General features: G+C 53.7%; 1 protein-coding gene across 1 annotated transcript; it reads left to right on the top strand.

Moving 5' to 3' along the window:
* Positions 1 to 6: 6 nt before the first annotated feature.
* SUZ12 (SUZ12 polycomb repressive complex 2 subunit) lies at positions 7 to 25,633 on the top strand (the record flags this gene model as incomplete). The annotated part of the gene is made up of 8 exons (XM_075332715.1): positions 7 to 57; positions 638 to 815; positions 1,365 to 1,456; positions 1,621 to 1,764; positions 1,919 to 2,076; positions 2,166 to 2,364; positions 22,028 to 22,107; positions 22,231 to 25,633. Coding segments are annotated over 8 exons (1,251 nt in total), but the record flags the coding sequence as incomplete, so codon positions are not given.

Here is a 25,633-nt window from a genome sequence, read left to right as displayed (position 1 = left end):
GAGGACTGCCCGGTCAGCAAGAAGAGGGCCACGTGGGAAACCATCCTGGATGGGAAGGTAGGAGCATGGGCTAGGGGTGCGGCTGAGAGTGTGGGCTCTGAGCGCGAGGGTGCAGGCTCGGTGTGAGTAAGGGTGAGGGGTGCAGGCTCGGTGTGAGTAAGGGTGAGGGGTGCAGGCTCTGAGCGCAGTGGTGACGGTGTAGGCGCGAGGGTGTGGTTGAGCGTGCAGGCTCAGAGCGCAGTTGGGGGTGCGGGCTTGGAGCGCGTTGGTAAGTGTGCGGACTCTGACTGTAGGAGTGAGGGTGGCTGGCGGTGCAGTTGAGGGTGGTGTCTCGGAGCGCGGGGGTGAGAGCTCCGAGCGTGATAGTGGGGTGTGGGCTCGGAGCGCAGTGGTGTGGGCTCGGAGCGTGGAGGTGAGGGTGCGGACTCAGAGTGTAGGGGTGAGGTTGTGGGTGGGGGTGCGGTTGAGGGTGCGAGCTCGGAGCGTGGGGGGGCAGCAGGGGTGCGGTTGGGGGTGCGGGCTCGGAGCGCGGGGGTGCAGTTAGGGGTGCGGGCTCGGAGCGTGGTGGTTCGGAACGTGGGCCTGCGGGCTCGTGGTATTAGCGGGTGATAATCGTCCTCCTATCCTGACTCTTTAGAGGCTGCCTCCGTTTGAGACCTTCTCTCAGGGCCCCACCCTACAGTTCACCCTCCGATGGTCGAGCGACTCCTCAGATAAGTCCACAGCACCCATCGCTAAGCCGCTGGCCACCCGTAACTCTGACAGCGCCACCCAGGAGCCCAAATCTGTGTCCATGAAGCCCTCGCAGACCATAGGTGAGAGTGGAGGGATGGGGCTGAGCCCCCTGCTGGGGAACTGTACGGGAGGGTGGTCTTCAGGCCCCATCACAGGTGTCTGAGCCGGCCATTACACGTTGGGTGTTTGAGGCTGTGGGGGGTGTACTCCATTTCTGCTGATCCCCATGGTGTATATGTAGTGTAGGGGGGGTAGTCATTTCTGCGGAGCCCCTGTACATACTCTTGGGTCTGCACCTCCGGGGGTCCGGTAGTTGTCTCTTACCCCTCCGGGGGTCCGGTAGTTGTCTCTTACCCCCCCCCCATCCACCCCCGGGGGTCCGGTAGTTGTCTCTTACTCCCCGGGGGTCCGGTAGTTGTCTCTTCTCCGGGATGTGATGTAGGGTTAATGTGGGGCAGCGCTGCCCCCTCCTCCCCGCCTCCCCGGACAATGGCCCGGGCTAAGTTTAGCTTTATTTCACCATTTTTAATACAGCCGTTCCCATTAGATTGGTTGTCCTGGGAGCCGGCGCTGGCCGGTCACACACAATGTGCAGCGTCTTCAGGCGCCCCTGATCCTTGTAATTACAGCTGTGAAGGAGCCGCTGCCCCCAGAAGTGCAGGCCAAGAAGGAGAAGGAGCCACCGGCAGAGGCAAAGCAGAAGCTGCGCATCTTCTACCAGGTACACGGGCTCACGGCCACTCAGGCTTTGTGTGGCCTTTCAGTCTCTGGGGGACCGTGCAGCCCTTTAGGCTTGATCCCTTTTTGTTTGGGGTGGGGGGAGAACCCCTGTAGTCCCGGTCCCTTTTTGGGGCGTGCAGCCCTCTGATCCTAGTCTTTCCGCAGTTCCTATATAACAACAACACGCGGCAGCAGACGGAGGCTCGAGACGACCTGCACTGTCCGTGGTGCACTCTGAACTGCCGGAAGCTTTACAGTCTCCTCAAGCACCTGAAGCTCTGCCACAGCCGCTTCATCTTCAACTACGTGGTAAGGAGACCCCCAGTGTCCAGCTTCCCACCCAAGCCTGAGAAGGTCTTCCTGGGCGTGTGGTGTAGGAAGTGTTGTACGTGGACGGACGATGGTGGTTGCTCCGGGGGGGATCAGGTCTCTGGATGTTCACCATCTCCTGTGCTCTTCCTAGTATCATCCAAAAGGGGCCCGAATTGATGTGTCCGTTAACGAGTGCTACGATGGCTCCTACGCCGGGAACCCTCAGGACATTCACCGTCAACCAGGTTTTGCCTTCAGTCGAAATGGACCTGTGAAGAGGACGCCAATCACCCACATCCTGGTGTGCAGGTGAGAAATGAAGACCCGGTGGACAAGAGGGCAGCCCACCAAAGGTGGTTCTGAATTTGTCTCACATCTTCATTTCTAACCTTGACAAGGCCAAAACGCACAAAAGGTGGGATGTCTGAATTCTACGAGTCCGAGGACGGAGAGGTGGAGCAGCAGCGAACCTACAGCAGCGGGCACAATCGCCTGTATTTCCACAGTGACACTTGCCTTCCCCTCCGACCCCAGGAGATGGAGGTGGACAGCGAGGATGAGAAGGACCCCGAGTGGCTGAGAGAGAAGACAATCACTGTGAGTTCCTGGGGTGATACGCTAATTAGTCTCCTGGGCCGCGCCACCTTTCGCTGTCTCGTCTGTTCTCTCCTCTTGACGCCTCTCACCGTCTCGTCTCTTCTCAAGCCTCCCTTCACTGTCTCATCTGTTCTCCTCCTTGTCTAGCCTCCCTTCAGTCTCGTCTGTTCTCCTCCCCTTCTCAAGCCTCCCTTCACAGTCTCATCTGTTCTCCTCCTTGTCTAGCCTCCCTTCAGTCTCGTCTGTTCTCCTCCTCTTCTCAAGCCTCCTTTCACCGTCTTGTCTGTTCTCCTCCTTGTCTAGCCTCCCTTCAGTCTCGTCTGTTCTCCTCCTCTTCTCAAGCCTCCTTTCACCGTCTTGTCTGTTCGCTCCCCTCGATGCCTCATAGAATCTCGTCTGTTCTCCTCTTCTCAAATTTCCATTCGCCGTCCCGTCTGTTCTCAACCCCACCCTTCACTGTCTCGTCTAGTCTCCTCTTCTCAAATCTCCCTTCAGTCTCATCTATTCTCCTCCTTCTCAAGCCTTTCTGTCTCGTCTGTTCTCTCCTTTCAGTCTCCTCTATTCTCCTCCTCTTCTCAAGCCTCCTTTCAGTCTCTTCTGTTCTCTCCTCTCGCCATCCCATCTGTCCTCCTCTTCTTCTCAAGCCTCCCTTCACCCTCTCGTCTGTGCTCTCCTCTCGATGCCTTTCACAATCTTGTCTGTTCTCTTCGTCCTCTTCTCAAGCCTCCCTTCACCGTCTCATCTGTTCTCCTCCTCTTCTCAAGTCTCCTGTCACGAACAGCCGGGGGGATGTCACACCAGAATCCCACCTGCTGTTCACGGATTTGTCAAGAACACTACTACTCTCTAGCGCCCCCTTAGTGTCAGGTCAATTTCAGAACTGCCGGACAATAAGTAAATGAGGCTGCTGAGCTAATAATGCCAAATATTGGAGGTCTCACAGCAAGGGTAAAGGTATACATCACCGATTCCTGCTAATGGAATATATATATACCTTTGTACCCTTAATGATAGCACTCCAATAATTCTACATAACAATAATTCCGCTGCCACCACCGAAACTTGGTACAGGAAGTTCGGACACCCGTTACAGATAGCATAGGGCCCTTCGGGTTTTTGGATTCGTATATAAAGCAGGAGGAAAGAAACTATTAAATTTTAAAATTGTCTCTCCAGTAAAGGAGACAAACTCTAGCACAGCGCCACCTATTGGAAGTAGCGATCCTAAAAGTCACAAGTGGATTTTCGACAATCCTTTGCAATATGACTCAGGATATATAAGCCAGATCAGAATCCCAATTTGCAGACACGGTGTTTCGGGGTGCTTGCCCCTCGTCAGTGCAAAGTATGGGGGTGTCTGATCTGGCTCATGAGAAAGCTATGTGGGGACCACGGGGGAACACTATTCTCCTTAAGGAGACTTTGCAAGCCAGTCTGGCTGCCAGGTAAGGGGACTTATAGCTGCAATGCCCCTAAAATTCCACGGGGGAACACTATTCTCCTTAAGGAGACTTTGCAAGCCAGTCTGGCTGCCAGGTAAGGGGACTTATAGCTGCAATGCCCCTCTGGGAAATATTCAAATTGTCTCTCCAGTAAAGGAGACAAACTCTAGCACAGCGCCACCTATTGGAAGTAGCGATCCTAAAAGTCACAAGTGGATTTTCGACAATCCTTTGCAATATGACTCAGGATATATAAGCCAGATCAGAATCCCAATTTGCAGACACGGTGTTTCGGGGTGCTTGCCCCTCGTCAGTGCAAAGTATGGGGGTGTCTGATCTGGCTCATGAGAAAGCTATGTGGGGACCACGGGGGAACACTATTCTCCTTAAGGAGACTTTGCAAGCCAGTCTGGCTGCCAGGTAAGGGGACTTATAGCTGCAATGCCCCTAAAATTCCACGGGGGAACACTATTCTCCTTAAGGAGACTTTGCAAGCCAGTCTGGCTGCCAGGTAAGGGGACTTATAGCTGCAATGCCCCTCTGGGAAATATTCAAATTGTCTCTCCAGTAAAGGAGACAAACTCTAGCACAGCGCCACCTATTGGAAGTAGCGATCCTAAAAGTCACAAGTGGATTTTCGACAATCCTTTGCAATATGACTCAGGATATATAAGCCAGATCAGAATCCCAATTTGCAGACACGGTGTTTCGGGGTGCTTGCCCCTCGTCAGTGCAAAGTATGGGGGTGTCTGATCTGGCTCATGAGAAAGCTATGTGGGGACCACGGGGGAACACTATTCTCCTTAAGGAGACTTTGCAAGCCAGTCTGGCTGCCAGGTAAGGGGACTTATAGCTGCAATGCCCCTAAAATTCCACGGGGGAACACTATTCTCCTTAAGGAGACTTTGCAAGCCAGTCTGGCTGCCAGGTAAGGGGACTTATAGCTGCAATGCCCCTCTGGGAAATATTCAAATTGTCTCTCCAGTAAAGGAGACAAACTCTAGCACAGCGCCACCTATTGGAAGTAGCGATCCTAAAAGTCACAAGTGGATTTTCGACAATCCTTTGCAATATGACTCAGGATATATAAGCCAGATCAGAATCCCAATTTGCAGACACGGTGTTTCGGGGTGCTTGCCCCTCGTCAGTGCAAAGTATGGGGGTGTCTGATCTGGCTCATGAGAAAGCTATGTGGGGACCACGGGGGAACACTATTCTCCTTAAGGAGACTTTGCAAGCCAGTCTGGCTGCCAGGTAAGGGGACTTATAGCTGCAATGCCCCTAAAATTCCACGGGGGAACACTATTCTCCTTAAGGAGACTTTGCAAGCCAGTCTGGCTGCCAGGTAAGGGGACTTATAGCTGCAATGCCCCTCTGGGAAATATTCAAATTGTCTCTCCAGTAAAGGAGACAAACTCTAGCACAGCGCCACCTATTGGAAGTAGCGATCCTAAAAGTCACAAGTGGATTTTCGACAATCCTTTGCAATATGACTCAGGATATATAAGCCAGATCAGAATCCCAATTTGCAGACACGGTGTTTCGGGGTGCTTGCCCCTCGTCAGTGCAAAGTATGGGGGTGTCTGATCTGGCTCATGAGAAAGCTATGTGGGGACCACGGGGGAACACTATTCTCCTTAAGGAGACTTTGCAAGCCAGTCTGGCTGCCAGGTAAGGGGACTTATAGCTGCAATGCCCCTAAAATTCCACGGGGGAACACTATTCTCCTTAAGGAGACTTTGCAAGCCAGTCTGGCTGCCAGGTAAGGGGACTTATAGCTGCAATGCCCCTCTGGGAAATATTCAAATTGTCTCTCCAGTAAAGGAGAGAGGAATTTTATATATTTAATCCGAAAATAGGCAGTGTTTTTAAAAAATATACAAGAATTTACAAAAGGGAACAATACAAATACAGTGTAGACAGTTACATAAAAATAAAAGGGAAAAATGAAAGAGCTTACTACACCTGGACACGGATCATGGCTCCGATTATAGGGGAGAGGCACCCCAGGAAATGGACAATCCTATACACAGAATTGTATAGGCATTGACACAGAGGGTACTAAGACACTGGCTTTTATTAACCTCTGTCCCACCCGCAGCCCCACCTCTGCTGACATCATGTAAGGGAGGGGGTTTTCCCCTCTTCCAAAATTATGGAATCCTCATGGTCCTCATATCTCTGTGTGGGAGCATCCCACGTGGACAAAATTACCCTCATTTTTTATATTATGATTTTAGCAGAAGGTGGATACCACACAAGGGGATCCGGTATGTTCTGGGGTGCAGATATTAATTTGTGGCTCTTCCGTACATCCTACTATTAAGCTGAAATATATGTGAGATGTGTGTCATGGAATCTTGAGATCAGCGGTATGCCCGCCATATCTGGGGGACATATGTATCTCGCAATATTAATACTTCCCCCAACGGAGACAATACGGCTGCCCTGGCCTTTTGATCAGAGAAGCTATATTCCTGCAGGAAACTTGTACTCCGCCCGGTGTATACAGATCGTAGTCGGAGCGTCTCTTGCCACGCAGGGGGTCTTTGAAGAACTGGGGAGAGGTGTTGTAAGTTAATTGAAAGGTACCGTATTTTTCGGACTGTAAGATGCACCCTGGTTTTAGAGGAAAAATATGGGAAAACAAAAAACTTAAGCAAAAAATGTGGTCATGACACATTGTTATGGGGCGAGGATCTGCTGCTGACACTGTTACGTGGGTAATGTCCCCAAATTCTCTACTAAGGTACCCCATCCTGGTAATGATCCTCCTGCCTTGTATATGTACCCCATCCTGCTATGTGCCCCCATCCTGCTATATACTGCCATCCTTGTATATGCCCTTATCCTGCTATATACCCCCCATCCTGATATGTACTGCCATCCTGATATGTACTGCCATCCTGATATGTACTGCCATCCGTGTGTATGCCCTTATCCTGCTTTCTTCGGCGCTCTATTGGGAGACCCAGACGATTGGGTGTATAGCACTGCCTCCGGAGGCCACACAAAGCAATTACACTAAAAAGTGTAAGGCCCCTCCCCTTCTGGCTATACACCCCCAGTGGGATCACTGGCTCACCAGTTTTCTGCTTTGTGCGAAGGAGGTCAGACATCCACGCATAGCTCCACTGTTTGTAGTCAGCAGTAGCTGCTGGCTATATCGGATGGAAGAAAAGAGGGCCCATATGGGGCCCCCAGCATGCTCCCTTCTCACCCGCGGTTGGTGCTTGTAAGGTTGAGGTACCTATTGCTGGTACAGAGGCTGGAGCCCACATGCTGTTTTCCTTCCACATCCCCTGGAGGGCTCTGTGGAAGTGGGATCTTGCCGGCCCCCAAGCCCTGGGGCCGGGCTCCATCCACAGACCCAGAGAACCTGCTGGATTTGGAGCGGGAGTGCCGTTCAGGGACAAGGCCCTGCAACTTTCAGGTACTCTGTGTCCCCGGCAGGCACGGACACTCTCAGGGCTTGCTGAGCGTTATAGTGCGCCGGGGACAGTAGCGCTGTGCGCTGGGGTTAGGTCACTGCAGCTTTGCTGAGTGACGTTACATGTTGGGAACTACTGCGCCGACCGCTACTGTAGCGGCGGCGCAGCTGCGACTTGTGGTGCGCCGGGGACTTTGCGCCGACCGCGCTTTTACGGCGGCGGCGCTTCTAACTTTAGCCCCCGGCTTCTGCGGCCTAGCGCCGCTTCGTTCCCGCCCCCACCCTGTCAATCAGGGTAGGGGAGAGACGCTGCTCAATGGCAGCGCCGAGGGCTGGAGCTTTATTTACATGCTCCAGCCCTCTCACTAGGCACAGGGGGAAGCAGACTTCCCGCTCTTCGTCGGTGTACGCCCAGGGCCCGCCCCCCCTCTCCACAAGGACGCCGGCAGCCATTACACATGCGGTCTGGCTGGGGAAAGGCAGCAGGCTCTGGGAGACCCAGACTAAAGGGATTTCGGCGACCACACACCCGCTCCTAAGCGGGCGGTAAGCAGCACATTAGTGCTGGCCCCACTAGTGCCTCAGTGTTATATTAGTGTACTTTTTTCTTGGTACCATATATATATATAGTTGCACTGTAAGGTCGCTTCTTGGCTGGACACCCTGTACTGCTCTGAGGAGGCAGCAACATGTCATCCGCAAAACGCAAGGGTGCCAAGGCACAGGCTGTGTACACTGTTTGTACTGCATGTGGGGCTGATCTACCGGCAGGCTCCAACGACTCTCATTGTGTGCAATGTTCAGTCCCAGTGGCACTTCGTCAGCCAGAGCCTATGGTGGTAGTGGCCCAGGCAGAGACGCCTGTGAACCCTGCCCCGGTGACGGGGACAGACTTTGCAGTTTTTGCTGATAAAATGTCTGTGACTATGGCAAAAATCCTGGAGACCTTGCAGTCCAGGCCAGTTGCTCAGACCATGGACACTGCTGTGTCTATGCTCTCCGGTCCCCCTCAGTTGGAACTAATCCGTACTTCAAGGGGGTCTCAAGCATCACAGGCTGAAGTCTCTGACTCAGATGACAGTCCCAGGCAGCCTAAGCGAGCTCGCTGGGAAAGACCCTCCACGTCATCACACTGCTCAGGGTCTCAGCGAGAAGAGTCTCTCTGTGATGAGACTGAGGACGGTGATCAGGATTCTAATCCTGAGGCCCCTCTCAATCTGGATGCTCCTGATGGTGACGCCATGGTTAATGACCTTATATCGGCAATTAATAGACTGTTGGATATTTCTCCCCCAGCCCCTTCTGCAGAGGAGGCAGCTGCACAGCAGGAGAAGTTCCATTTCCTGTATCCCAAGCGTAAATTAAGTGCTTTTTTGGACCACTCTGACTTCAGAGAATCGATCCAGAAACACGACGCTCATCCAGACAAGCGTTTCTCTAAACGTTCTAAGGATACCCGTTATCCTTTTCTTCGGCGCTCTATTGGGAGACCCAGACGATTGGGTGTATAGCACTGCCTCCGGAGGCCACACAAAGCAATTACACTAAAAAGTGTAAGGCCCCTCCCCTTCTGGCTATACACCCCCAGTGGGATCACTGGCTCACCAGTTTTCTGCTTTGTGCGAAGGAGGTCAGACATCCACGCATAGCTCCACTGTTTTTAGTCAGCAGTAGCTGCTGGCTATATCGGATGGAAGAAAAGAGGGCCCATATGGGGCCCCCAGCATGCTCCCTTCTCACCCACGGTGGTGCTTGTAAGGTTGAGGTACCTATTGCTGGTACAGAGGCTGGAGCCCACATGCTGTTTTCCTTCCACATCCCCTTAGGGCTCTGTGGAAGTGGGATCTTACCGGCCTCCAAGCCCTGAGGCCGGGCTCCATCCACAGACCCAGAGAACCTGCTGGATTTGGAGCGGGAGTGCCGTTCAGGGACAAGGCCCTGCAACTTTCAGGTACTCTGTGTCCCCGGCAGGCACGGACACTCTCAGGGCTTGCTGAGCGTTATAGTGCGCCGGGGACAGTAGCGCTGTGCGCTGGGGTTAGGTCACTGCAGCTTTGCTGAGTGACGTTACATGTTGGGAACTACTGCGCCGACCGCTCCTGGAGCGGCGGCGCAGCTGCGACTTGTGGTGCGCTGGGGGCTTTGCGCCGACCGCGCTTTTACGGCGGCGGCGCTTCTAACTTTAGCCCCCGGCTTCTGCGGCCTAGCGCCGCTTCGTTCCCGCCCCCACCCTGTCAATCAGGGTAGGGGAGAGACGCTGCTCAATGGCAGCGCCGAGGGCTGGAGCTTTATTTACATGCTCCAGCCCTCTCACTAGGCACAGGGGGAAGCAGACTTCCCGCTCTTCGTCGGTGTACGCCCAGGGCCCGCCCCCCCTCTCCACAAGGACGCCGGCAGCCATTACACATGCGGTCTGGCTGGGGAAAGGCAGCAGGCTCTGGGAGACCCAGACTAGAGGGATTTCGGCGACCACACACCGCTCCTAAGCGGGCGGTAAGCTGCACTTTAGTGCTGGCCCCACTAGTGCCTCAGTGATATATTAGTGTACTTTTTTCTTGGTACCATATATATATATATAGTTGCACTGTAAGGTCGCTTCTTGGCTGGACACCCTGTACTGCTCTGAGGAGGCAGCAACATGTCATCCGCAAAACGCAAGGGTGCCAAGGCACGGGCTGTGTGCACTGTTTGTACTGCATGTGGGGCTGATCTACCGGCAGGCTCCAATGATCCACATTGTGTGCAATGTTCAGTCCCAGTGGCACTTCGTCAGCCAGAGCCTATTGTGGTGGTAGCCCAGGCAGAGACGCCTGTGAACCCTGCCCCGGTGACGGGGACAGACTTTGCAGTGTTTGCTGATAAAATGTCTGAGGCTATGACAAAAATCCTGGAGACCTTGCAGGCCAGGCCAGTTCCTCAGACTATGGACACTGCTGTGGCTATGCTCTCTGGTCCCCCTCAGTTGGAACTAATCCGTACTTCAAGGGGGTCTCAAGCATCACAGGCTGAAGTCTCTGACTCAGATGACAGTCCCAGGCAGCCTAAGCGAGCTCGCTGGGAAAGACCCTCCACGTCATCACACTGCTCAGGGTCTCAGCGAGAAGAGTCTCTCTGTGATGAGACTGAGGACGGTGATCAGGATTCTAATCCTGAGGCCCCTCTCAATCTGGATGCCCCTGAGGGTGACGCCATGGTTAATGACCTTATATCGGCGATTAATAGACTGTTGGATATTTCTCCCCCAGCTCCTTCAGCAGAGGAGGCAGCTGCACAGCAGGAGAAGTTCCATTTCCTATATCCCAAGCGTAAATTAAGTGCTTTTTTGGACCACTCTGACTTCAGAGAATCAATCCAGAAGCACGACGCTCATCCAGACAAGCGTTTCTCTAAACGTTCTAAGGATACCCGTTATCCTTTTCCCGCTGAAGTAGCCAAACGCTGGACCCAGTGCCCAAAGGTGGATCCCCCAATTTCCAAGCTTGCAGCTAGATCCATAGTCGCAGTAGAGGATGGCGCTTCACTTAAAGATGCCAACGACAGACAGATGGACCTTTGGTTGAAATCTGTCTATGAAGCTATCGGCGCGTCGTTTGCTCCAGCATTCGCGGCCGTGTGGGCACTACAAGCTATTTCAGCTGGTTTAGCACATGTGGATGCTTTCATACATCCAGCAGTGCCACAAGTGGCGTCCCTAACTTCGCAAATGTCTGCGTTTGCGACCTATGCTATCAATGCTGTCCTAGAATCTACGAGCCGTACCTCTATGGCGGCCGCCAATTCTGTGGTTTTGCGCAGAGCCTTATGGTTAAAGGACTGGAAAGCAGATGCTGGTTCCAAAAAATGCTTAACCAGCTTGCCATTATCTAGAGACAGACTGTTTGGTGAGCCATTGGCTGAAATCATAAAACAGTCCAAGGGTAAGGACTCTTCCTTGCCACAGCCCAGAGCAAGTAAACCTCAACAGAAAAAGTGGCAGTCGAGGTTTCGGTCCTTTCGAGGCTCGGGCAAGCGACAATTCTCCTCGTCCAAAGGGACTCAGAAAGGACAAGGGAGCTCAGATTCCTGGCGGGCTCACTCACGCCCCAGGAAAGCAAATGGAGGAACCGCTTCCAAGGCGGCTACCTCATGACTTTCGGCCTCCTCCCTCCGCATCCTCGGTCGGTGGCAGGCTCTCCCGCTTTTGCGACATTTGGCTGTCACAGGTCAAAGACCGGTGGGTAACAGACATTTTGTCTCGCGGATACAGAATCGAGTTCAGTTCTCGGCCTCCACTTCGGTTCTTCAGAACCTCCCCACACCCCAACCGAGCAGATGCCCTGCTGCAGGCGGTGGACTCTCTAAGAGCAGAAGGAGTCGTGATCCCTGTCCCCCCTCTGGAACGGGGGCGAGGATTTTACTCCAATCTCTTTGTGGTGCCAAAAAAGGACGGCTCCTTCCGTCCTGTTCTGGACCTAAAACTGCTCAACAAGCATGTGAACGCCAGGCGGTTCCGGATGGAATCCCTCCGCTCAGTCATTGCCTCAATGTCCCAAGGAGATTTCCTAGCATCAATAGACATCAAAGATGCTTATCTCCACGTGCCGATTGCTACGGAGCACCAACGCTTTCTGCGCTTCGTGATAGGAGACGAACATCTTCAGTTCGTGGCTCTGCCATTTGGTCTGGCGACAGCCCCTCGGGTGTTCACCAAGATCATGGCAGCAGTGGTAGCAGTCTTGCACTCTCACGGACACTCTGTGATCCCTTACTTGGGCGATCTACTGGTCAAGGCACCCTCTCAGGAGGCATGCCAACTCAGCCTGAATTTTGCACTGGAGACTCTCCAGGCGTTCGGGTGGATCATCAACTTCCCAAAGTCAAATCTGTCACCGACCCAATCACTAACGTATCTTGGCATGGAGTTTCATACTCTCTCAGCGATAGTGAAGCTTCCGCTGAGCAAGCAGCGGTCACTACAGACAGGGGTGCAGGCTCTCCTTCAAGGTCAGTCGCACTCCTTAAGACGCCTCATGCACTTCCTCGGGAAGATGGTGGCGGCAATAGAGGCGGTTCCGTTTGCGCAGTTTCATCTGCGTCCACTTCAATGGGACATTCTCCGCCAATGGGACGGGAAGTCGACATCCCTGGACAGGAAAGTCTCCCTTTCCCAGACGGCCAAGGACTCTCTGCAGTGGTGGCTCCTTTCCACCTCATTATCACAGGGAAGATCCTTCCTACCACCGTCATGGGCGGTGGTCACGACAGACGCGAGTCTGTCAGGGTGGGGAGCAGTGTTTCTCCACCACAGGGCTCAGGGTACGTGGACTCAGCAGGAGTCCAGCCTTCAGATCAATGTTCTGGAAATCAGAGCAGTGTTTCTTGCCCTACTAGCCTTCCAGCAGTGGCTGGAAGGGAAGCAGATCCGAATTCAATCGGACAACTCCACAGCGGTGGCATACATCAATCACCAAGGAGGGACTCGCAGTCGGCAAGACTTCCAGGAAGTCCGGCGCATTATGATGTGGGTGGAAGCCACGGCCTCCACCATATCCGCAGTTCACATCCCCGGCATAGAAAACTGGGAAGCAGACTTCCTCAGTCGCCAGGGCATGGACGCAGGGGAATGGTCCCTTCACCCGGACGTGTTTCAGGAAATCTGTCGCCGATGGGGAAGGCCGGACGTCGACCTAATGGCGTCCCGGCACAACAACAAGGTCCCAACATTCATGGCACGGTCTCGCGATCAAAGAGCTCTAGCAGCAGACGCCCTAGTGCAAGATTGGTCGCAGTTCCGGATCCCTTATGTGTTTCCACCTCTGGCACTCTTGCCCAGAGTGCTACGCAAGATCAGATCCGACTGCAGCCGCGTCATACTCGTCGCTCCAGACTGGCCGAGGAGGGCGTGGTATCCGGATCTGTGGCATCTCACGGTCGGCCAACCGTGGGCACTACCAGACCGACCAGACTTACTGTCCCAAGGGCCGTTTTTCCATCGGAATTCTGCGGCCCTCAACCTGACTGCGTGGCCATTGAGTCCTGGATCCTAGCGTCTTCAGGCTTATCCCAAGGGGTCGTTGCCACCATGAGACAGGCTAGGAAGCCCACGTCTGCTAAGATCTACCACAGAACGTGGAGGATATTCTTATCCTGGTGCTCTGCTCAGAGAGTGTCTCCCTGGCCATTTGCATTACCTACCCTTCTTTCTTTCCTCCAATCTGGGTTAGAAAAAGGTTTGTCGCTCGGCTCCCTTAAAGGGCAAGTCTCGGCGCTATCCGTCTTTTTTCAGAAGCGTCTAGCACGACTTTCTAAGGTGCGCACGTTCCTACAGGGGGTTTGCCATATAGTTCCCCCGTACAAGCGGCCGTTAGATCCATGGGATCTGAACAGGGTACTAGTTGCCCTCCAGAAGCCGCCCTTCGAGCCTCTGAAGGAGGTTTCACTTTCTAGACTATCACAGAAAGTGGCTTTTCTGGTAGCGATCACATCTCTTCGGAGAGTGTGTGAGCTAGCAGCGTTATCTTCCAAGGCTCCCTTCCTGGTCTTCCACCAGGACAAGGTAGTGCTGCGCCCCATTCAGGAGTTTCTCCCGAAGGTGGTATCCTCTTTTCATCTTAATCAGGATATCTTTTTGCCTTCGTTTTATCCTCATGCAGTTCATCGGTATGAGAAGGATTTACATTTGTTAGATCTGGTGAGAGCACTCAGAATCTACATTTCCCGCACGGCGCCCCTGCGCCGCTCGGATGCACTCTTTGTCCTTGTCGCTGGTAAGCGCAAAGGGTCGCAGGCTTCTAAGGCCACCCTGGCTCGATGGATCAAAGAACCAATTCTTGAAGCCTACCGTTCTGCGGGGCTTCAGGTTCCATCAGGGCTGAAAGCCCATTCTACCAGAGCCGTGGGTGCGTCCTGGGCATTGCGACACCAGGCTACGGCTCAACAGGTGTGCCAGGCAGCTACCTGGTCGAGTCTGCACACTTTCACCAAACATTATCAGGTGCATACCTATGCTTCGGCGGACGCCAGCCTAGGTAGAAGAGTCCTGCAGGCGGCAGTTGCCTCCCCGTAGGGGAGGGCTGTCTTTGCAGCTCTAACATGAGGTATTTCTTTACCCACCCAGGGACAGCTTTTGGACGTCCCAATCGTCTGGGTCTCCCAATAGAGCGCCGAAGAAGAAGGGAATTTTGTTACTTACCGTAAATTCCTTTTCTTCTAGCTCTTATTGGGAGACCCAGCACCCGCCCTGTTGTCCTTCGGGATTTTTGGTTTGTTTGCGGGTACACATGTTGTTCATGTTGAACGGTTTTCAGTTCTCCGATGTTACTCGGAGTGAATTTGTTTAAACCAGTTATTGGCTTTCCTCCTTCTTGCTTTTGCACTAAAACTGGTGAGCCAGTGATCCCACTGGGGGTGTATAGCCAGAAGGGGAGGGGCCTTACACTTTTTTTAGTGTAATTGCTTTGTGTGGCCTCCGGAGGCAGTGCTATACACCCAATCGTCTGGGTCTCCCAATAAGAGCTAGAAGAAAAGGAATTTACGGTAAGTAACAAAATTCCCTTCTTCCCTCTGAGGTGGCCAAACGCTGGACCCAGTGTCCAAAGGTGGATCCCCCAATTTCCAAGCTTGCGGCTAGATCCATAGTCGCAGTAGAGGATGGCGCTTCACTTAAAGATGCCAACGACAGACAGATGGACCTTTGGTTGAAATCTGTCTATGAATCTATCGGCGCGTCGTTTGCTCCAGCATTCGCGGCCGTGTGGGCACTCCAAGCTATTTCAGCTGGTTTAGCACAGGTGGATGCTTTCATACATCCAGCAGTGCCGCAAGTGGCGTCCCTAACTTCGCAAATGTCTGCGTTTGCGACCTATGCTATCAATGCTGTCCTAGAATCTACGAGCCGTACCGCTATGGCGTCCGCCAATTCTGTGGTTTTGCGCAGAGCCTTGTGGTTAAAGGACTGGAAAGCAGATGCTGGTTCCAAAAAATGCTTAACCAGCTTGCCATTATCTAGAGACAGACTGTTTGGTGAGCCATTGGCTGAAATCATAAAACAGTCCAAGGGTAAGGACTCTTCCTTACCACAGCCCAGAGCAAGTAAACCTCAACAGAAAAGGTGGCAGTCGAGGTTTCGGTCCTTTCGAGGCTCGGGCAAGGCCCAATTCTCCTCGTCCAAAAGGACTCAGAAAGAACAAGGGAGCTCAGATTCCTGGCGGGCTCACTCACGCCCCAGGAAAGCAAATGGAGGAACCGCTTCCAAAGCGGCTACCTCATGACTTTCGGCCTCCTCCCTCCACATCCTCGGTCGGTGGCAGGCTCTCCCGCTTTTGCGACATTTGGCTGTCACAGGTCAAAGACCGGTGGGTAACAGACACTCTGTCTCGCGGGTACAGAATCGAGTTCAGTTCTCGGCCTCCACCTCGGTTCTTCAGAACCTCCCCACACCCCAACCGAGCAGATGCCCTGCTGCAGGCGGTGGACTCTCTAAGAGCAGAAGGAGTCGTGATCCCTGTCCCCCCTCAGGAACGGGGGCGAGGATTTTACTCCAATCTCTTTGTGGTTCCAAAAAAGGACGGCTCCTTCCGTCCTGTTCTGGACCTAAAACTGCTCAACAAGCATGTGAACGCCAGGCGGTTCCGGATGGAATCCCTCCGCTCAGTCATTGCCTCAATGTCTCAAGGAGATTTCCTAGCATCAATAGACATCAAAGATGCTTATCTCCACGTGCCGATTGCTACAGAGCACCAACGCTTTCTACGCTTCGTGATAGGAGACGACCATCTTCAGTTCGTAGCTCTGCCATTTGGTCTGGCGACAGCCCCTCGGGTGTTCACCAAGATCATGGCGGCAGTGGTAGCAGTCTTGCACTCTCACGGACACTCTGTGATCCCTTACTTGGACGATCTACTGGTCAAGGCACCCTCTCAAGAGGCATGCCAACTCAGCCTGAATGTTGCACTGGAGACTCTCCAGGCGTTCGGGTGGATCATCAACTTCCCAAAGTCAAATCTGTCACCGACCCAATCACTAACGTATCTTGGCATGGAGTTTCATACTCTCTCAGCGATAGTGAAGCTTCCGCTGGACAAGCAGAGGTCTCTACAGACTGGGGTGCAGGCTCTCCTTCAAAGTCAGCCGCACTCCTTAAGACGCCTCATGCACTTCCTCGGGAAGATGGTGGCGGCAATAGAGGCGGTTCCGTTTGCGCAGTTTCATCTGCGTCCACTTCAATGGGACATTCTCCGCCAATGGGACGGGAAGTCAACATCCCTGGACAGGAAAGTCTCCCTTTCCCAGACGGCCAAAGACTCTCTGCAGTGGTGGCTTCTTCCCACCTCATTATCACAGGGAAGATCCTTCCTACCACCGTCTTGGGCGGTGGTCACGACAGACGCGAGTCTGTCAGGGTGGGGAGCAGTCTTTCTCCACCACAGGGCTCAGGGTACGTGGTCTCAGCAGGAGTCCACCCTTCAGATCAATGTTCTGGAAATCAGAGCAGTGTATCTTGCCCTTCTAGCCTTCCAGCAGTGGCTGGAAGGAAGGCAGATCCGAATTCAGTCGGACAACTCCACAGCGGTGGCATACATCAACCACCAAGGGGGGACACGCAGTCGGCAAGCCTTCCAGGAAGTCCGGCGGATTCTGATGTGGGTGGAAGCCACAGCCTCCACCATATCCGCAGTTCACATCCCCGGCGTAGAAAACTGGGAAGCAGACTTCCTCAGTCGCCAGGGCATGGACGCAGGGTAATGGTCCCTTCACCCAGACGTGTTTCAGGAAATCTGTCGCCGCTGGGGGGTGCCGGACGTCGACCTAATGGCGTCACGGCACAACAACAAGGTCCCAACCTTCATGGCACGGTCTCGCGATCAAAGAGCGCTGGCGGCAGACGCCCTAGTGCAAGATTGGTCGCAGTTCCGGCTCCCTTATGTGTTTCCACCTCTGGCACTCTTGCCCAGAGTGCTACGCAAGATCAGATCCGATTGCAGCCGCGTCATACTTGTCGCCCCAGACTGGCCGAGGAGGGCGTGGTATCCGGATCTGTGGCAGCTCACGGTCGGCCAACCGTGGGCACTCCCAGACCGACCAGACTTACTGTCCCAAGGGCCGTTTTTCCATCGGAATTCTGCGGCCCTGAACCTGACTGTGTGGCCATTGAGTCCTGGATCCTAACGTCTTCAGGATTGTCCCAAGGGGTCGTTGCCACCATGAGACAGGCTAGGAAGCCCACGTCCGCTAAGATCTACCACAGAACGTGGAGGATATTTTTATCCTGGTGCTCTGCTCAGGGAGTGTCTCCCTGGCCATTTGCATTGCCTACCTTTCTTTCTTTCCTGCAATCTGGGTTAGAAAAAGGTTTGTCGCTCGGCTCCCTTAAAGGTCAGGTCTCGGCGCTATCCGTCTTTTTTCAGAGGCGTTTGGCACGCCTTCCTAAGGTGCGCACGTTCCTACAGGGGGTTTGCCATATCGTACCCCCGTACAAGCGGCCGTTAGATCCATGGGATCTGAACAGGGTACTAGTTGCCCTCCAGAAGCCGCCCTTCAAGCCTCTGAAGGAGGTTTCACTTTCTAGACTATCACAGAAAGTGGCTTTTCTGGTAGCGATCACATCTCTTCGGAGAGTGTCTGAGCTGGCAGCACTATCATCCAAGGCTCCCTTCCTGGTCTTCCACCAGGACAAGGTTGTGCTGCGCCCTATTCAGGAGTTTCTCCCGAAGGTGGTATCCTCTTTTCATCTTAATCAGGATATCTCTTTGCCTTCGTTTTGTCCTCATGCAGTTCATCGGTATGAGAAGGATTTACATTTGTTAGATCTGGTGAGAGCACTCAGAATCTACATTTCCCGCACGGCGCCCTTGCGCCGTTCGGATGCACTCTTTGTCCTTGTCGCTGGTAAGCGCAAAGGGTCGCAGGCTTCTAAGGCCACCCTGGCTCGATGGATCAAAGAACCAATTCTTGAAGCCTACCGTTCTGCTGGGCTTCCGGTTCCATCAGGGCTGAAGGCCCATTCTACCAGAGCCGTGGGTGCATCCTGGGCATTACGACACCAGGCTACGGCTCAACAGGTGTGCCAGGCAGCTACCTGGTCGAGTCTGCACACTTTCACCAAACATTATCAGGTGCATACCTATGCTTCGGCGGACGCCAGCCTAGGTAGAAGAGTCCTGCAGGCGGCAGTTGCCTTCCCGTAGGGGAGGGCTGTCTTGCAGCTCTAACATGAGGTATTTCTTTACCCACCCAGGGACAGCTTTTGGACGTCCCAATCGTCTGGGTCTCCCAATAGAGCGCCGAAGAAGAAGGGAATTTTGTTACTTACCGTAAATTCCTTTTCTTCTAGCTCTTATTGGGAGACCCAGCACCCGCCCTGTTGTCCTTCGGGATTGTTGGTTTGTTTGCGGGTACACATGTTGTTCATGTTGAACGGTTTTCAGTTCTCCGATGTTACTCGGAGAGAATTTGTTTAAACCAGTTATTGGCTTTCCTCCTTCTTGCTTTTGCACTAAAACTGGTGAGCCAGTGATCCCACTGGGGGTGTATAGCCAGAAGGGGAGGGGCCTTACACTTTTTAGTGTAATTGCTTTGTGTGGCCTCCGGAGGCAGTGCTATACACCCAATCGTCTGGGTCTCCCAATAGGAGCTAGAAGAAAAGGAATTTACGGTAAGTAACAAAATTCCCTTCATATGCCCCCATCCTGCTATATGCCCCCATCCTGCTATGCCCCCATCCTGCTATATGCCGCCATCCTGATATATACTGCCATCTGTGTATATACCCCCATACTGCTATATGCCCCATCCTGTTATATACTGCCATCTGTGTATATGCCCTTATCCTGCTATATACTCCCATCCTGCTATATGGCTTGTATCCTGTATCACACAAAACAAATAAACGTTTATACTCACCTTTCCTTGCTCCATGCAGCATCGCTCCTCCCCCTGTCTGTGGCGGCAGCAGCGCCGCTGATCTGAGTGGAGCAGTCACTTCCCTGCAGCACCGCTCGTCCTCCCGTCTGCCGGTTAGCTGACCTGCGTGACTAGCGTCGCGCACAGCAATGACGTCATGGTTGTGCTCACCGCTCTCTACACAGATCAGCTGACCGGCAGACGGGAGGACGAGCGATGCTGCAGGGGAACGGTGAGTATGCCGTACTGATTCACTGCACCCCGCCCTGATTATGCGCGGGGAGTAGTGAATACAGCCGCACATGATCACTCCAGGCTGTAGTTGCCAGGGGTGATCATGGCTGGCTGTTTACTATGCGTGCACCCCCCCCCCTGTCCATCATCCCGCCCACCTGTCAGCACTGGCTTCAGCGCTGAGATGTTGGGCGGGATGATGAGTGGGCCCATGTGGTCAGGGCAGGCTGCTACAGCCTTCTTGTGCCCCCGATAGCCCTCATTCCCAGCTGCAGCCTTATAGTCAGACCATAAGACGCACCCCCCCCACTTTCCCCCAACATTTTGGGGGAAAAAAGTGCGTCTTATGGTCTGAAAAATACGGTACCTGTTACATCCCTCACCAGGAAAGCTTTTCCTGGCTGTTAATTTGGCAGGGCTCTGGTGAGGGGGGGGAAATCACTCCTGATCCAGAGACCCTGAAAACATATCTGCTTATTATATTTTCATGACATCTCCCTTCACCGTCGAGTCTGTTCTCCTCTTCTCAAGCTTCCCTTCACCGTCTTGTCTGAGAGTCATCGAGGGGAGAGCACAATCTCCTCCTCTTAAGCCTCCCTTGACTGTCGAGTCTGTTCTCCTCCTTCTTCTCAAGCCTCCCTTCACCATTTTGTCTGTGCTCTCCCCTCGATGACTCTCACAATCTTGTCTGTTCTTCTCAAGCCTCCCTTCACTGTCTCGTTTGTGAGAGGCATTGAGAGGAGAGCACAATCTCCTCCTCCTTCTCAAGCCTCCCTTCACCGTCTAGTCTGTTCTCCTCCTCCTCTTCTCAAGCTTCCCTTCACCGTCCAGTCTGTTCTCCTCCTCCTCTTCTCAAGCTTCCCTTCACTGTCTCGTTTGTGCTCTCCTCTCGATGCCTCTCACAAACGAGACAGTGAAGGGAAGCTTGAGAAGAGGAGGAGGAGAACAGACTCGACGGTGAAGGGAGGCTTGAGAAGGAGGAGGAGATTGTGCTCTCCTCTCGATGCCTCTCACAAACGAGACAGTGAAGGGAGGCTTGAGAAGGAGGAGAACAGACTTGACGGTCAAGGAAGGCTTAAGAGGAGGAGATTGTGCTCTCCCCTCGATGACTCTCAGACAAGACGGTGAAGGAAGGCTTGAGAAGAGGAGGAGAACAGACTAGACGGTGAAGGGAGGCTTGAGAAGGAGGAGGAGATTGTGAGAGGCATCGAGAGGAGAGCACAATCTCCTCCTTCTCAAGCCTCCCTTCACCATCTAGTCTGTTCTCCTCCTCTTCTCAAGCTTCCCTTCACCGTCTTGTCTGAGAGTCATCGAGGGGAGAGCACAATCTCCTCCTCTTAAGCCTTCCTTGACTGTCGAGTCTGTTCTCCTCCTTCTCAAGCCTCCCTTCACCATTTTGTCTGTGCTCTCCCCTCGATGACTCTCACAATCTTGTCTGTTCTTCTCAAGCCTCCCTTCACCGTCCAGCCTGTTCTCCTCTTCTCAAGCCTCCCTTCACTGTCGAGTCTGTTCTCCTCCTCTTCTCAAGCCTCTCTGCACTGTCGAGTCTGTTCTCCTCCTCTTCTCAAGCCTCTCTGCACTGTCGAGTCTGTTCTCCTCCTCTTCTCAAGCCTCCCTTCACTGTCGAGTCTGTTCTCCTCCTCTTCCCTTCACTGTCGAGTCCGTTCTCCTCCTCTTCCCTTCACTGTCGAGTCTGTTCTCCTCCTCTTCCCTTCACTGTCGAGTCTGTTCTCCTCCTCTTCCCTTCACTGTCGAGTCTGTTCTCCTCCTCTTCCCTTCACTGTCGAGTCTGTTCTCCTCCTCTTCTCAAGCCTCCCTTCACTGTCGAGTCTGTTCTCCTCCTCCTCTTCTCAAGCTTCCCTTCACCGTCTTCTCTGAGAGTCATCGAGGGGAGAGCACAATCTCCTCCTCTTAAGCCTTCCTTGACCGTCAAGTCTATTCTCCTCCTTCTTCTCAAGCCTCCCTTCACCATTTTGTCTGTGCTCTCCCCTTGATGACTCTCACAATCTTGTCTGTTCTTCTCAAGCCTCCCTTCACCGTCCAGCCTGTTCTCCTCTTCTCAAGCCTCCCTTCACTGTCGAGTCTGTTCTCCTCTTCTCAAGCCTCTCTTCACTGTCGAGTCTGTTCTCCTCCTCTTCTCAAGCCTCTCTTCACTGTCGAGTCTGTTCTCCTCCTCTTCTCAAGCCTCCCTTCACTGTCGAGTCTGTTCTCCTCCTCTTCTCAAGCCTCCTTTCACTGTCGAGTCTGTTCTCCTCCTCTTCTCAAGCCTCCCTTCACTGTCGAGTCTGTTCTCCTCCTCTTCTCAAGCCTCCCTTCACTGTCGAGTCTGTTCTCCTCCTCTTCTCAAGCCTCCCTTCACTGTCGAGTCTGTTCTCCTCCTCTTCTCAAGCCTCCCTTCACTGTCGAGTCTGTTCTCCTCCTCTTCTCAAGCCTCCTTTCACTGTCGAGTCTGTTCTCCTCCTCTTCTCAAGCCTCCCTTCACTGTCGAGTCTGTTCTCCTCCTCTTCTCAAGCCTCCCTTCACTGTCGAGTCTGTTCTCCTCCTCTTCTCAAGCCTCCCTTCACTGTCGAGTCTGTTCTCCTCCTCTTCTCAAGCCTCCCTTCACTGTCGAGTCTGTTCTCCTCCTCTTCTCAAGCCTCCCTTCACCGTCGAGTCTGTCTTTTCTGTTCTTGTGCAGCAAATCGAGGAATTCTCCGATGTAAATGAAGGGGAGAAAGAAGTGATGAAGATGTGGAACCTGCATGTCATGAAACATGGGTGAGTGGGGCACATGGGTGTCTGTTGGAGCAGATTCCTCTACGGCTGTCATCTGAGAGTCAGTCCTGTGTACAGAGGATGGCAGATGAATTCTAGAATACTGATACTCATTGCTTCCTACAGGTTCATTGCCGACAATCAGATGAATCATGCCTGTATGTTATTTGTGGAGAACTATGGACCCAAAATAATCAAGAGGAATCTGTGCCGAAACTTCATGCTCCACCTGGTGAGCATGCACGACTTCAACCTCATCAGCATCTCTACCATTGACCGGGCCGTGTCCAAGCTGCGAGAGCTGCAGGCCAAGCTGGATCCGGCCGAGTTCTCCACCATCCTGATCGAGGAGCCAGTGGAGGACATCACCATGCAGCAAAGCAACGGCTTCAGCGAGCGCAACGGTAGCGAGCACCTTCCCGAGAACGATTACGTGTCTGCTGCTCTGAAACAGAGCAAAAAGCAGCGTCTGTGAGGACGAGCCGAGCTTCCAGGCCTGGGCGCCCTGCAAAGCAATACATCCCACCCTGCCGCCCCTCACCCCACGCAGGGGGCACAACGATTCCTGGTTTGTTTGGGGGGTTGGTTCCCCCCCCCCATACACATTTTTCTTTTACATTCTCTTGTGGCTTCCAGGACAGTCTCTTACTTTTTAGTATTTTCATAATGACAGATGAAATTTATATGTCAGCGCCCGTTTTTTAACTTTTCTGAGGTGAATCATGAAATTTGTCTGGCACTGATCATGTCTGGAGATATGTATTGTTATGGCGGCTGTTTGTGGACTTTCTTCTAAGAAGGGTGTGCAGAGTATGGACAGAAATACGTTTTCTGCTGCACTGCCCGTGAGCAGAGGGAGGAGCCTTGGCTGTCCGTGAGCAGAGGGAGGAGCCTTGGCTGTCCGCGAGCAGAGGGAAGCTCCTTGGCTGCCCACCAACTGGTATTGGGTCACTGAAGAAGGGGGTCTTTCCTCCCACCCCGGGAGGTTGTTGTCTCTGGCAGTAGCATTGCTTACCGCAAGAGGCTCTCAAGTACAGGTTTTTTTTTATCCTAGCAATGGCCTGGGTCGGCTGGTGGTACCCTGCATGGGCTGATCTTCCGACGTGTGGTGTTGGTGGGCTTGATATTCCCTAGAAATAAGCAATGCTACAGCAAGACTATCACAAGAGGTGGAGTGCTGCTGTCCATGGTGTTACCTAGGCCTTGGCTACCCACACAGTCTCTCCATGTCCAGCATCTTCCCCCTGCAGTGCTGGTTGTGTCCAGAGGAGGCGCCCTGTGTCTTTGCTCATGCCAGGAAGTGACACTCCGCGCCCTATTTGGCCTTTGAAGCCTCGCTAACACCAGGTGAAGCCTCTAGGCAGTGTGTGGCTCCTGCACCCTCGCTTGCGCTTGGAGGAAGTGGATTGCAGCCTTAGCTCCAGAGGTGGAGCCCATATGACGTGTCTGGCCCCTGCAGACTTGCGCTCATGTCAGTGGGGTCATAAGTACACCATTCATGGGGCTATCGTCCCCTTTGCTTTGGCTGTCACCCCCAGCTGCTCTTGCTCCTCCAGCCCTTGTCCACTTTCACTCTGGATCCTCCAGCCCTCACCCACTTTCGCCTTGCTCAGTGTGAGGAATATGGTATGTTCATACATGTGACTGACCTGCCAATTGTGGGATGTGCGTATTAGCCCATAATTAATAACTAGCTGCTGGAAGAGAATAGAGCCTTCATGTTTCCTAGCTATGGATAGATAAAGTCATAATTGGAAACATTATGGTAATATTTTCAGCGTGGGTTGTTCTTTTAACTTGATCCACGAATATTCTCTTCGTGAGCTCGGTTTAGTAGTACACGCTACCTGGGCTGGCTTAACTAAGACTAGTGAAAAGGGTTTGTTGTGCAGCCCTCTCTCCCCCTAACTGTGGATAGGGGCTGTTGCTGTAACACTGCGCCAAGCTGACTGACCGTACGCGCTTCTTGGGGGAGCGGAACCTCACTTCTTTAGTATAATAAGGCCCCCCCCTTTACCTTTTTGTTCCAGAATGGAGGGATTTGATTTCTATCCTGAGGTCAGGATGTGTGGAAATATGTAATTGGCAGGTGCCTGGCCTGTGTGGATATGCCATATCTCTCACAACCACCACTCATCCTATCTACTACAGTGATGATATTAATTCCACAGCGCTTTACAGATGTTGGTCACACTGTCCCTACTGGGGCTCACAATCTAAATTTCCTATCAGTCGTTGGAGGAAAACCACACAAACACAGGGAGCACTTACAAACTCCTTACAGATGTTGTCCTTGGTGGGATTTGAACCAAAGACCCCAGTGCTAACCACTGAGCCGCCCATTATTTACATGGCTTATGCTCCTTGGAGTATGGCCAGGGTTCCTCGGTTACCTCCTCCTGCTGCCACCTCAGCTCCTCTGCCGCCGCCTTTTCCTGCTCCTCTGTCGCCGCCTTTTCCTGGTGCCGCCCCGAGCTTCTCTGCTGCCGCCGCCCCCGGCTACTCGGGTCGCCACCTCCTTTCGGCCGCCGCCCCCGGCTACTCGGGCCGCCACCTCCTTTCTGCCCCCGGCTACTCGGGCCGCCACCTCCTTTCTGCCCCCGGCTACTCGGGCCGCCACCTCCTTTCTGCCCCCGGCTACTCGGGCCGCCACCTCCTTTCTGCCCCCGGCTACTCGGGCCGCCACCGGCTACTCGGGCCGCCACCTCCTTTCTGCCGCCGCCCCCGGCTACTCGGGTCGCCACCTCCTTTCTGCCGCCGCCCCCGGCTACTCGGGTCGCCACCTCCTTTCTGCCGCCGCCCCCGGCTACTCGGGTCGCCACCTCCTTTCTGCCGCCGCCCCCGGCTACTCGGGTCGCCACCTCCTTTCTGCCGCCGCCCCCGGCTACTCGGGTCGCCACCTCCTTTCTGCCGCCGCCCCCGGCTACTCGGGTCGCCACCTCCTTTCTGCCGCCGCCCCCGGCTACTCGGGTCGCCACCTCCTTTCTGCCGCCGCCCCCGGCTACTCGGGTCGCCACCTCCTTTCTGCCGCCGCCCCCGGCTACTCGGGTCGCCACCTCCTTTCTGCCGCCGCCCCCGGCTACTCGGGTCGCCACCTCCTTTCTGCCGCCGCCCCCGGCTACTCGGGTCGCCACCTCCTTTCTGCCGCCGCCCCCGGCTACTCGGGTCGCCACCTCCTTTTTTCCGCCGCCCCCAGCTACTCGGCCTCTGATCCTCTTCTCCACTTGTACATAAGGTGAGGCGGGCTGTTGGGCAGATGTTTGTTCATTGTTGATGCTATTTAATGAGGTGTGTGGGGGAGGGGTGAGGATGTGTGTGTAATAGGAAGGTGCTGGAGAGTATTGTCTATAGACAGGTGAGATTTTGCTTTAACCCTTTGTCTGCCCGCAGCCCCCTCTCTGCACATATGTAAAGACGTGTAGGCTCTGTGTAGCTAGACTGGCGATGTTTGCACATGACGTGGTGATGGCTTCCTGCCCCCGTGTCCTGGTAACTTGTCGTGTCCATTTCTAATAAACTATGAAATGAC

This window comes from Anomaloglossus baeobatrachus, unplaced genomic scaffold (assembly GCF_048569485.1).
Source record: "Anomaloglossus baeobatrachus isolate aAnoBae1 unplaced genomic scaffold, aAnoBae1.hap1 Scaffold_4446, whole genome shotgun sequence".
NCBI classification, from domain to species: domain Eukaryota; kingdom Metazoa; phylum Chordata; class Amphibia; order Anura; family Aromobatidae; genus Anomaloglossus; species Anomaloglossus baeobatrachus.
This window is presented reverse-complemented; position numbering and strand designations above follow the sequence as displayed.